Source organism: Poromitra crassiceps (genome assembly GCF_964638095.1).
Source record: "Poromitra crassiceps genome assembly, chromosome: 2".
Classification (NCBI taxonomy): domain Eukaryota; kingdom Metazoa; phylum Chordata; class Actinopteri; order Beryciformes; family Melamphaidae; genus Poromitra; species Poromitra crassiceps.
This window is the reverse complement of record NC_139624.1, coordinates 40,003,894-40,016,828: the sequence shown is the minus strand read 5'-3', so window position 1 is coordinate 40,016,828 and position 12,935 is coordinate 40,003,894. Positions and strand designations below refer to the sequence as shown.

Below are 12,935 nucleotides of genomic sequence, written 5' to 3'. Positions count from 1 at the left end.
AGACATGAGCAGTTATTATCACTATTATCCATGCTGTGATCAGGACCCCTTGTGTGCATGCAGGGGTCTTCTTTTATGCATGGGCCTCTGGCTGGGAAACACTTGTGTATGCGTGAGACTGAATGCCTCCCCTGGCCTCCAAATTCATCTGTCTGCTCTGATAAACAGGGATCAGCATCTAATTCCCCTCCTCTGTCCCAGTGGGGCAGAGTCACACACACACACACACACACACACACACACACACACACACACACACACACACACACACACACACACACACACACACACACACACACACACACACACACACACACACACAGCACACTAATGTCACTCTGCATTTGACTGACAGGCCCTCTCCTCTCTCCTCTTCCTCTGGATGCCCCCAAAAATCACATTCTCTTTCTCCATTTTTCACTCTCTTTATTCCTCTCCTCCTTCTCTCCCCATCTCTCCATCAGAAGTGACAGGCCAATGAATACTTTACATTGACACCTTATCATTCACAGTAACAAGGAAGTGAAGGGAGTCCGGTAGTGCAGCGGGAGATTCCCTGCCTACCAACACGAGGGTCGCAGGTTCGAGCCCTTGTTGGTCGGGCGTCCATACAGGCACAATTGGCCGTGTCTGTGGGTGGGACGCCGGATTAAGGGTCCTGATCGCTGCACTAGTGCCTCCTCTGGTTGGTCGGGCTGCCTGTTCGGGGGGAGGGGAACTGGGGGGAATAGCGTGATCCTCCCACGCATCACGTCCTGCCGGTGAAACTCCTCGCTGTCAGGTGAAAAGAAGCAGCTGGCGACTGCACATGTATCGGAGGAAGCACGTGCTAGTTTCTGGCTCTCCCCAGATTGGAAGAGGGGGTGGAGCAGTGACCGGTACAGCAGGGGGAATTGGCGAGACTGTGCATACTCAAACGTAACTCGGCGCGTTGGCTGCGGTACACGTCCAAAACACTAGGTGGCTTGTGGTACACTTATAATATGATGTTATCATGTCATTTACCAAGAACTTGCAATCATGTCGGTGGGGTGAGCCTGCAGAAGGCTTTGCTAGATGAGGGACAAGCACTGTTAAATGAGGAAATGGCATTTCCTCATTCCTCACAACAACTACGTCAGCGGATATGTGCGCGGCCCAAGGCAACAGCCAATCACAGCTCTCGTGCTGGTCACGTCACGTCCACGTTGACGCCGCAGAGTCACATTTTCGAGGAGCTGCACACCCCCTCCGCCGAGCTGCGCCGATAGGACGACCAGCTGCGGCGACCCGCTGGCGATTTTGCGTAAGCATAAAACCAGTTTTAGGAAGAAAATGGAGGAGGGCAATCTGATGAAAACTTGATCCACAAAAAAGTAACAAGGAACGGATGTGTCTTGCTTGTTTTATTTCTCCATACAGCTTAATGAGACAGACAAGAAGAATGAGAACCAGTATGTTCCAGATGATTTCCACATCGACCCCGACTTCAAACGACTGGTCTCCTACAACACCACCGCCGTCCACATCCCAACGGATATATACGAGGGCTGTAAGTTGAAACACACACACACACACACACACACACAAACACACACGCACACAAACACACACGCACACACACACACACACACACACACACGCAAACACACGCACACACACACACACACGTGCACCTACTTTTCCGCACTCGTATGTCTCAAAAGTGGGAACACACTTGTTTCAATGTGTTATGCCTTTTATGATCTTAAAGGCGTTTTGATAAAGGCTTATGCTTAAAATGCTTAGTTTCTTTGACAAATATTAATAGTGAAGCTGATGCCTCTATGTATGAATTTCTTTCTGAAGCCATTGGCTTTCCATCAAGTCAAAGGACGGCTATACTTTAAAGAATTTAAAATAGAAGATTGTTTTAATTTGTTTAACACTTTTATGGTCACTGCATAAAATGTGGTTTGTCTTTTGACTCTTTGATTCCCACATTTCTACATATTCCTGATACACAGCATGCCCCCAGCCCACGCTGTGTGTGTCTGTGTATGCCTGTCATCACTATGACCAGTAGTATCTACAGTATGTTCCCATGATGTTGAACTTAGTCTCCCCGTCAGAGCTGTCTGCAGTGTAGACAGTCCCAGGCCCAGTTCAGACCATACCGGTCTATATATAGCCCAAATGTAAACTGGCCAATAGCCAGCAGACCCTCCCCCCCTCCCGCCCCCCAATCTCCCTGCTCAGCAGCTGCTCCTTGCCGCCTCCCACTCATCGCTGACCCCGTCGACTTCTCAAGACAGTTGCGCAGAAGGTCAAAGCTACCACCCATGATAAGCCTTCTGGTGGGCGGTTTGTACTTTGTCACTGTTCTCAGTATTCTGTGAAGTCTGTGGCCTTGTCTTGATGTGTTTTTCTTACTCTATTTATCCTTTTCTATTGTCACTGGTTCTTTGTCACCAATCATACTTCCCTTGCGATGTCTTGACATTCAAAGTCAATTTCTTCGTCACTGCCCATATTGCAAGTAAATGGCTGTTGCATTGTATCACAGTTTTAGCTAGTTAACCAGTTGGAACAGGCTGGTGCAAATACAGTATACATTACGTACACTCTAGGGTTTAATCCCGCGAAACGGGATTCCCGTGAAATCCCGACTGGACCATTTCCCGTTTCCCGGAAAATACAATCGCGGGAAACGGGAAAAAATGAATTTAAGAAAATAGCTGTACAGCCTATTGTAGCCTAAATAAAATTGCATAATGATCATTACTGCAGTTAATACGGTAATTCGTCCACACAGCCCACACCCACATGTTGAGTGAGTCACACACTGAGTCAGCATCTCCCAACAATGCACCACGCTCACCACGCTGATGGATTCCACCACGATGTCTTCTGCTGCCACGCCTGCCAGTAGTTTTGCGTGGAGATACTTTACAAACAACCAAAACAACGAGGATGCCACATGTAACCTCTGTGAGCGAGTGATAAGATGTGGAGGACGATCAACAAGCGGGTTGCTGCGACATTTGGAGTCGCAGCAACATAAAACCCCAGAAACCCCGCAAGTGAAGCATACTTAAGACCAAAAGCCTCGGTGGCCGAAATACTGTCAGAAATGGCAGCATATGACAAATTCTTAAAGCCGTGAATTTTGCACAAGTGGCGCAGGCCGTGATTGTTTGCACTAGTTTATTGATTCAATTGCACTTGAACAATGAATGTCACTTGGAAAGTAAATGAAATTGTTTGGCTATTATAGAAAGGCTGCTGAACGCTATCAGAATATGGAATCCATCTCAGCTTAATTGAAACACGCAAAATAACTTGCTTTAACAAATTTCATTTGTTTATTGTCCAATATCACTTCCCAAATTAAGTGCTGTAACGAATTCCGTTTATTTATTGTCAAATAACATTTCCATGAGGCTGTTCTTATCAGCAGACGATCACATGCAATGAACACGGCATTTCATATGACGTTTTTATTTTAAATTATAATGTTTGTTAACATAAATTCATTATTTTTCTTTAATCCTATAATAAGAATGAGAATAATTATTGATATCAGCAAATTAGACACTACGGCATCAAATTAGCAACCCATAGATTTATTTATTTTTTAAAGAAAAAAAAGGGGCGATTTCCCGGGATTTTTCTTCATTTCCCGTTTCCCGCTATGCCTCATTTTCGGGAAAAATATTAAACCCTAGTACACTCCCAGTTTGGACAGACCACATTTTTCTTTATTATTACTATTTCCCACATTTTATAATAATACTTAAGACATCAAAACTATGAAATATAGGACAGATGGAATTATGCAGTGTTCAATTTTGTTTGTACAAATCAAAACGATCTGAAAGTTTAAAGTAGCTCTCCTTTGCCTTGACGGAGAGGTAAAGGCTTTGGAAAGAAATTCATACATACTTACACAGGCATCAACTTCACTATTTGTATTTGTCTAAGAAACACATTTCAAGTATTTAAGCCAAAACAAAAACAGACCAAATGACTTTAAGATGATGAAAAACATAGTACATTCAACCAGGTGTGTCCAAACGTTTAACTGGTAGTCTATCATGTTGCCCAGGAGCGTGTGGGCAATGATGGATCAAACCTTCAACTTTTGGACTGCTAGGTGGTAGGTGGCCTTCCTAAAGATCCTGCATCTCCTGCCCTCCCTGTTTACTGAGAAAAGCTGGCTAAGACCATATTTTCATCAGCAGCTCAAGGGCACCTTTATACAAGCTGTTGAGGGAGATCAGAGCTTATCTCAGAAACGTTCTGGTCAGAACCATTCTTCTCCAACTATTAGAGAACCACCACCCTTCTGCTTTCCCATCTCTCTTTGTAAAACTTCAACATTAGCTGTCCTGTCCTGCTCCAGCATATTACAGTACAGGCTCTCATGTTCTCTCATATTATTATTTTTTCATCCCACACTCCCCTTCCCTTCCTATGTTTGCCATGTGTATAATTATACTCGCCATACCTTCACACTGCGCAGACCTAAAGGTCTAATACTGCAAACACTGGAGTTGGCTTTCACTGATAACTATAAATATATTAATACATTCTATTAGCAAATGTGGCAAGCCAAGTTTGAGTCATTCATGGCACAAGTCTGATGCCAGAATGTGTCCAGTAATTTATAATTGGACTTTCAATCAATCTGGCCTAAAAGCAGGAACTATTTGGACAGATTGCCCTCGCTGGGCGTAACCCAGAGGCTGTGAAATGGATATTATTGTAGCATTTATGTTAGTGTCAGGGTAGTGGCTTTGGCGTTTCTACCTTGGATTCAAGTCAAGTCAAGTCAAGTTTATTTGTATAGCACATTTCATACACAGAGGCAATTCAAAGTGCTTCACATAAAATGGTTGACAGGAAAATAAAAGAATAAAAGAAGAGAATAAAATGGACATTTAAAAGCATCACAACAAAACTTAAAAAAAGAGTATAAAAAGTGCATTAAGCAACAGGCGCAGCAGTTGCAAAAAGAGCTAAAAACCTATAGAGGACTCATTGGGTTTGCATAATAGAATAAATCAATTTATCTATATTTAGTCCCCCGACATCATGACTATATAAGAAACATGACTACACACACATAAAACTCAGGTCTGGGTACGGTGTCCTCTTTTAAGCTCCCCTTATGCGTGCGTCCCTCCTGACGCATCACCTCATCCTCTTGTGAGTATATCCGTATTACGGAACCATCCCCCAGACCTGCAGCTTTTAGCAGTAAATTGCCAGCAGTTAAAAGCGACGGTAAACATAAAAGTCTTTAGTCTATTTTTAAAAGTAAGTAAAGCAATTTATTAGTCGGTCCATTTGACTTCCTTTGACTTGGAGCACTATCGATACCCATGTGATGGGATGTGGAGTAGTTGTACTGTAGCCTATTCTGTGTGGTGTGATGTACCAATGGCAATGACGTGGAGCTGCGCTGGTATGTTTTTGTGTGCCAGTTAGATAAATAGACATGGTCGGTACATGGGGACACTGCTCACATTTGTACTGCCTTTATTTAGAGCAGGCTTGGGTCTGTCTGAATTTACCCTCTGATCTAGAATCCACTTTAGGGCGTGTGTCCACATTGCGTTTTTCTGTGGGGGGTTTTTGGCGTGAAGAAAGTGCTGCCTTGAGCCTTGAGAACTAAAAGTGGATGATAGCGTCACCTGCTGCTAGCTCACTAACCAGCTGGTTAGCTCTTCTAGTAGACAATACAGTGTTGGGGAACAAGCAACGGATTACCAGATATTTATTCCAATACATGCCTTTAAGATCGCTGTTACAGTAACGTAAATTCAGTGATTAGTATGTCCTATTTCTCCACCGCCGGCCCCTTGACTTTCTCCATATTGTTGTTGCTATGGACGCTATGGGAAACGGCTATCGTCTGTCATTGCAATTATGGTTGGCTGGAAAAAGCGGTTCACGTCACCTGACGCTTTTCTGAAAAGTTTAACATTTCCTCCGCTTTTGAAAGCGCTACTGATGAAGAAGAAGAAAAACACTGGCTGCAGCGCTTTTCTGAAGCGGCCGCTTTGGTCCACCTTGCGGCCGCCTCCCGTTGATTTTAATGAGGAAAGGTCGGCAAGGGAATCCGGGTAACTTAACGCCCGGGGCCCCCCTGTGGCTGAGAATGGAGGCCAGCCTATTGTCAACTCTTCATTGCCAGCCATGCTATTTGCAAAGTTAGAGACACCTGGGACCTTTAAAAAATCTTAATTTAAGTTTTGTCATGACATTTTTTTTAAACCAAGTTAGGAATGTTTTAAGTCTACCAGATGTGTCTGTTCAGACACCAATTTGTTTCAATCACTCTTTTTTGCCTCCATGGTCAGACAAAAACTACCATGCCTGGAGTGAGAACGGGCTAGTTTCCATAAAATACCTATACATAGATGGTCATTTTGCATCCTTTGACTTACTGAAGAGGAAATCTGAATTGCCCGGCACAAACTGTCTCAGATTCCTGCAAATCAGATATTATGTTCGATCCAAGATTCACACCTTTAAAGCACTCCCAAATGAACATGCTTTTTTGTATGTGTTGCTGAGCCCTCGATTTGTATGACTGTTTGACAACTGCAACACAGCCTCTAGTGAGAGGATTAGAGACGCATGGCAGGGGGAACTTGGTATTGATTTATCTGACATTATATGGGAAAGGAGTCTGTCTATAGTACAACTTTGCTCAGTTAATAGCAGACACCAGCTGAAAGTCGCTCACTGTGTCTCCACTACTCCAAGCATAAATTGCACAGGATCTACCCTTCTGTCTCACCACTGTGCGACAGGTGTCAGGTGTCAGAGGGCACGCTATCTCCTGCCTTCTGGTTCTGCCCTTCACTGATGGGGTTCTGAACCAAAATATTTGTCTGGTACTCTAAGGCCTACAAAATAATCCTGCAACCGTAGGCAGAACTCGCCATCTTCGGCTGCTCGGAGTCCTCTCTGAATTTCCCTACAGCTGTGCAGCAATCTCTGACACTTGGGACAACTGTTGCCAAAACACTTATTCTGAAGGAATGGAAGTCCTTCTCTCCCCCCTCTTTTCAGGTGTGGCTGATGGACATGATCTCTGTTATAGGGATGGAGAGACTCAGGTCCTTGAGAGCCAACTTGCTTAAAAGGTTCTCGACTGTTTAGGACCCTTTTTTGGCCTACTTTGATGAGATAAGGAATGAATAGTGTCTGAAGCTCTCCTGTCTGGTTTCTTGTGGGCCTCTTGCGTGGGACCCCATGCACAATATCTATTACAGATAAAAGCACCTTATGCAGCTGGTAGCAACATGTAATGTTGAACGTTGATGATGTATGTTTTCTTTTCTTTTCTTTTCTTTCCTGTGTCTGAGCCTGTTTATTTGTCTTGTTTGTGTATTATAATTGTTCTATAATTGTTCTATAAAAATTGAAAATAAAATATTGAAAAGAAGCAGAAAAAAATGAAGAAAGGTCACTGGTACACTCGCTATATCAGGGGTGCCCAATACGTCGATCGCGATCGACCGGTCGATCGCGAAGGTAGTGTGGTCGATCGCATGGCATTGAGGAAGAATTTTTTTTTTTTTTTTTTTTTTACTGTTTTCCCACTGTTTCCACTGTTTTTCCACTGTTTTTCCACTGTTCCACTGTTTTCCACTGTATACTCAGTGTATATATATATAAATAAATATGCTTGGTAGCTCACTTTGACTTGGTCATTTTAAAAGTAGCTCGCAAGCTGAAAAAGTGTGGGCACCCCTGCGCTATATGAACACACAGCCTTAGAAGCAAAGCTGCTTTTACTGTATATTTGTACCACATGCCTGAGCTCTGTTGTTTTCTACTTAGAACTGAGCTGTCCAGCAATGTGGGCAACATGGCTCTGAGACAGTTCATCTATCTGTTTATTATAGCATGCGTAGGCTGATAGGGCAATACAGGGGCCCTTGGCAGCCCTGGGGTGGTTGATGCAGAGGTGATGCAAGGTTGTATGTTAGCTGTGAGTGACTTGTGATTGAGAAGAGTGAGTGCTGGCTGTGTGAAAAAAATCTAAAATTGCCCTTGGAATTGGGATGACGGGGGCTTTAAAGTGCCCCAAAAAGAAGAGTTAAAGTCCCTGGAAACCAAAATCCACAAAAACGTTCTAACTATGTTATTTAGGGTCTTATCAGTGGAAGAAGTACTGAAAGTTTGTACTCAAGTAGAAGTACTGTTACCTTACTGAAATATTACTCAATTAAAAGTAAAAGTACTGGTGTTAAAAATATACTTAAGTTAAAGTAAAAAGTACTCTTCTAAAAAACTACTCAGAGTATTAGTTACTTTTTTAACCATCAATTTTTAATAGCAGGCTGTCACAGGCATTCACTTGAAACGGGAGATCCATGTAGAAACTACATTCTACACTTTCAACAAAGCATATTTATCTAATAAATGATATGAATGAAATATCAATCACTTCTTAGTATCAACAGGGAGCAAAACCCTAAATAACTGAAAACTGGTGGGTGGGAGGGGTCTGTCAGTCACACCTGCTGAAGGTTTGCTTATCCCAAAGATGTTGTTCATTTTTAATAATACTGGTAAGCATTTGACTCTTAAAGAGGACAGGAAACATTTGATCATATGAGTCTAGTTAATTTGCATGTCACCTCAGAGAAGACAGGACACTGCTTTCAAGTCTGAAATTTACCTAGATTTGCTAGAAGGATGAACATTTCACCCTTTTGCCAACTATTGCGCTCCTTGATGACATCACTAGGGTGGCTGTACAGTACAGTAGTAAAGATTTGGAAAGATTGTGGAAACAACCACAATCCAAGTCAGAAACACAACAACATATGTTGTGAGCCTGTCCAATGTCAAAGAGGCTGTAATGATCCCACACAGGAAACCGAAGGGCAATACAAAAGTCACTATATTATCTAAAACCTATAAGCTAACAAATAAACAAAGACAGGACCCAAACACAGACATAAAACATATATATGGTAAAAAAAAAAAATAGGCTACTCAATCACGGCTTCGTTGGCGGCGCTGGACAAAGTCAGTGATGACTCAGGAAAGTTTGTGGACAGCATACGGCAGTGTACCGCTGCTGAGGATCGGCTGGAGAGCGGCGGCCAGTTGACACTCCTACAGCCCCAGCCCTGACTAACTATACAGGAGGCAGCTGACCTCCCCTCTTACAGCCACACTGGGATAACTTCCCCCTCTCTAGCTGTCTTCAGCGTCGGCAGCCCTAACCAGCTGCGAACGTCTCCCTCGTCCCAGAGAGTCACCAGCCGTATCAATGAGAGAAACGCTCCAGCAGCAACACCGCAGCCATAGACTGACTGCCTTTTCAGTTCTCAATCAGCGTCTCCCCTCTGCTCACTCTCAGGTGAGAGTCATTCTCCTGATTAAATCCCCGTCTCTGGCGTGGTCATGTCACCTATCCAAGCTGGAAAACAACATCTAACCTGTGGGCGTGTCCCCCCCCATTTCATGGTTTTCATTGGCCCGTTTGCGATCACTTGATAGTTTATTGGCTGTGTAAAATGCAGATCAAAGCAGAGCCGTATAATAGAAGAGTTCCGACATCTCCATTCACTCCAATGGACCAGTTTTTTTCCAGGAAGTAGAAAGTGGAACTCTTCAGTAAAAAAAGCAGCACTGTCGAGTTGCATCAAAATAGACAGTGTTGTACTCTGAAAGGGTTTTTCATCCCTTGAAATGAATCAAATTGTACATTATCAGCTTTATTTTAACATGCAAAAGTAGCGCGAGACCCATTCCTGGCTGTTCATTGGCTAATGATTCTTGCATTTTGGTCCTCCGCTGACGCCACTCTCTCTCTAGAGGACACTAGATCAAAGGTTTGGATGTTTGGATTTAATTAATTCAAATTGTACTCAGTACTCAGTATGATTTAAAAAGTAACAAAGTAGATTACATGGTGCAATCCATACTTAAGTAAGAGTAAAATTACAGACTTGAAAAAATTACTTTTAAAAGTACAAGTACCAAAAAAAAGTACTTAATTACAGTAACGTGAGTAGTTGTAATTCGTTCCTTCCACCCCTGGGTCTTATGTTAGTAATTGTGTGCCTCCGAAATTATTATACTGTAACGTATCGGGTAATTACGTGTATTGGGGTGTTTCCGTGCTTGGCTAGGAACTGATATGTGTGGGTGTGTTCCTAGGGGGAAGGGGATATATGTGACCAGCGGCCGGGGCGGAGGCCAGTCAGGCCAGGGTGGGCGAGCTGACCGGGTGGTTTAGAGCTAGCAGCGAAGCTAGCTGCTAGGAGCGTGTATTGTGAAGACAAGAATAAAGAGCCTGTACCAACTTCAAGTCTCCAGTTCCTTGGACGAATACCCACTTCGTTACATTGGTGCCAGACAGTAAAGCGCTAACGCCTCTGATTCGGCCGAGAGGGGAGAGGGTGAGAAGGAACGGCAAAAGAGACGGGTGGTGCGGCTTTTTGGCTCTAGAAACTAGCGCTAGTAAGTTAGCTACCAGGGGTGCTAACTGCTAACTGCTAGCTGCTAAAACCACGTGCGATGGTGCGCGGAGAATCAAGTATCTCCGGAGAATGGCCATCGGTGAACGGGAGGAAAGGAGAGCTGACGGCGGGGATCAGCTCGATGCTGGCGGGCATGGAGGCCCGTGTGTTGAGAGAGGTCGGACGGCTGGTGCAAGAGACTCCTGCCTGGGCAGTAGAGGTGATGCGGGCGCTGCGAGAAGTCATGCAGCGGGTGGACTTGATGAGCGCGGAGGTAATGCAGCGGGGAGAGCGGCCGGAAGAGCCACGGAAGAGACTGTGTTGGACCTGCAGAGAGCCGGGCCACGTGGCGAGGTGGTGCCGATGCGGTTCCGGGAGACGGACCGGGTATGCGGGACAACGACATGGACAGCAGGGAGCCTGCTGGGCATGTAGCGCGATCGGACATCTAGCCAGAGAGTGTCCAGAGGCTGTCGGAGATCGGGGGACAGCGGGAGAAGAGAGACGTGCAGGCGGCAGACAGGTGAGACTCTGCTGGACTTGCCAGTCACCGGAGCACTTGGCCAGGGACTGCACTGAGAGTGTGGAGGCCGGAGGTGAGACGCAGGCTGGGAAGAGCGTGAACAGCCAGAGGGAAGAGAGGGACATCGTCTGCAGCGTTGTTACAGTCGGGAGAGCGACGCTCGTGTCTCCGAGTGAGCGAGAGGGGTTACCGCCGGGGGAACCGGCCCAGCCTAACCGCTATACACCCCCTAACGTTGCACTGCGGAGAGCTGAGGGGAAGATCGACGCCGGTGGTGTTCGCTCTGCTGTCCTCAACCCTGGAGGAGGGGGACGGAAAAACGAGCGGAGAGCCGAGGGGAAGATCGACGCCGGTGGTGTTCGCTCTGCTGTCCTCAACCCTGGAGGAGGGGGACGGAAAAACGAGCGAGTGCGAGGCCGGGAGGACGACGCCAGGGTCAGCTGGAGAGTCGACGGGCGCGAGTGGAGACCGGAGGACGAGGATGTCGATCCGGTGCTCGTTCGTGCATTTGCTACTGGAACAAACAAAAAGGGGGGACCGAAAAGAGTGCTTCAGGGGAATTGGTGAAGCTGGGAAAAGGGGGGATGGAAATGGGGTTTAAAAGGGACTAAATGTGGGAAATGTGGGTTGAATTTAAATGTGTGAAAAAGAAAGGAAATAATGAAAACTAGACATTATGGAGTGCCTAATGGGAAACTAGACATTATGGGGGTACCTAATGGAAAACTAGACATTACGGAGTACCTGATGCAAACTGGACATTATGACGGGGGTGCTGAAAAGAAAAGACTGTTTGTTGGGGAATTAGAATTTGATGTGGTGATGGGAAAAAATATTGTGTTGGGTGTGTTTGGTACAGGGGGATGTGTGTGGGTTGTGCATGTCGCGTGGAAGCGACATTAAATTTGTGTGGGGGATGTGTAACGTATCGGGTAATTACGTGTATTGGGGTGTTTCCGTGCTTGGCTAGGAACTGATATGTGTGGGTGTGTTCCTAGGGGGAAGGGGATATATGTGACCAGCGGCCGGGGCGGAGGCCAGTCAGGCCAGGGTGGGCGAGCTGACCGGGTGGTTTAGAGCTAGCAGCGAAGCTAGCTGCTAGGAGCGTGTATTGTGAAGACAAGAATAAAGAGCCTGTACCAACTTCAAGTCTCCAGTTCCTTGGACGAATACCCACTTCGTTACAATACATTACTTTCAACCCAAAGCCTTAAAATCGACACTTTTCTACAAGATTCTACAAAGTACTTCCTCATTGAAGACAGCAGTGCGCGAGGTGCTAAAACGCAGGAGCTTATGACGTCATAAGCTCTATATAACCTTTGTACACGCGCGTTCTTTGCCCCCACAGCGCTGTCTGTCTGTCTCCCTCCCACTCTGTGTGCTGTGTTCGTTCGTTCGTTCTCTCTCTCTCTCTCTCTCTCTCTCTCTCTCTCTCTGGACTAGTGAGAGAGAGAGAGAGAGAGAGAGAGAGAGAGAGAGAGAACGAACAAACACAGCACACGGTGGGAGGGAGACAGAAGCGCTGTGCACTCGAAGTGGCAGAGCAGAGATTAGTCTCGTCGGCGGTGTGTAGAAACCTCTCCTCTGCCTGCTGCGGCGCTGCTGTGTGTGTGTGCGTGTGTGCGCGCGTGCAGACAGATAGACAGATGACCGTCAGTACACTATGCGCGCAGCAACACGCGAACACACACACACACACACACACACACACACACACACACAAACCATCTCTCTCTCTCTCTCTCCCTCTCCGAGGAGAGGAGAGAGGTCTGACTGAGAGAGGGAAATTTCCCTGCTGTAGACGGGACACGCCCACACAGTCCGCGGGAGAAAATACACTCTAAAAAATAATTGATTCTCATGACTTTTGCCAGGACTGTCAAACCTAAATTTATATACTTTGCGACGTTCATCATCGTTCAAATTTGGCTGGTGGCTTATTAACATAGGCT

The 12,935-nt window shown here is 45.6% G+C and overlaps 1 protein-coding gene across 1 annotated transcript in view; it reads left to right on the top strand.

Annotated features, from left to right (window-relative positions):
- cacna2d1a (calcium channel, voltage-dependent, alpha 2/delta subunit 1a) overlaps positions 1 to 12,935 on the top strand; it is a 205,242-nt gene that overhangs the window by 97,573 nt on the left and 94,734 nt on the right. The window contains exon 6 of the mRNA XM_083658048.1: positions 1,402 to 1,531. Within this exon, the coding sequence (XP_083514174.1) occupies positions 1,402 to 1,531 (130 nt within the window). The remainder of the gene's footprint in view (positions 1 to 1,401; positions 1,532 to 12,935) is intronic.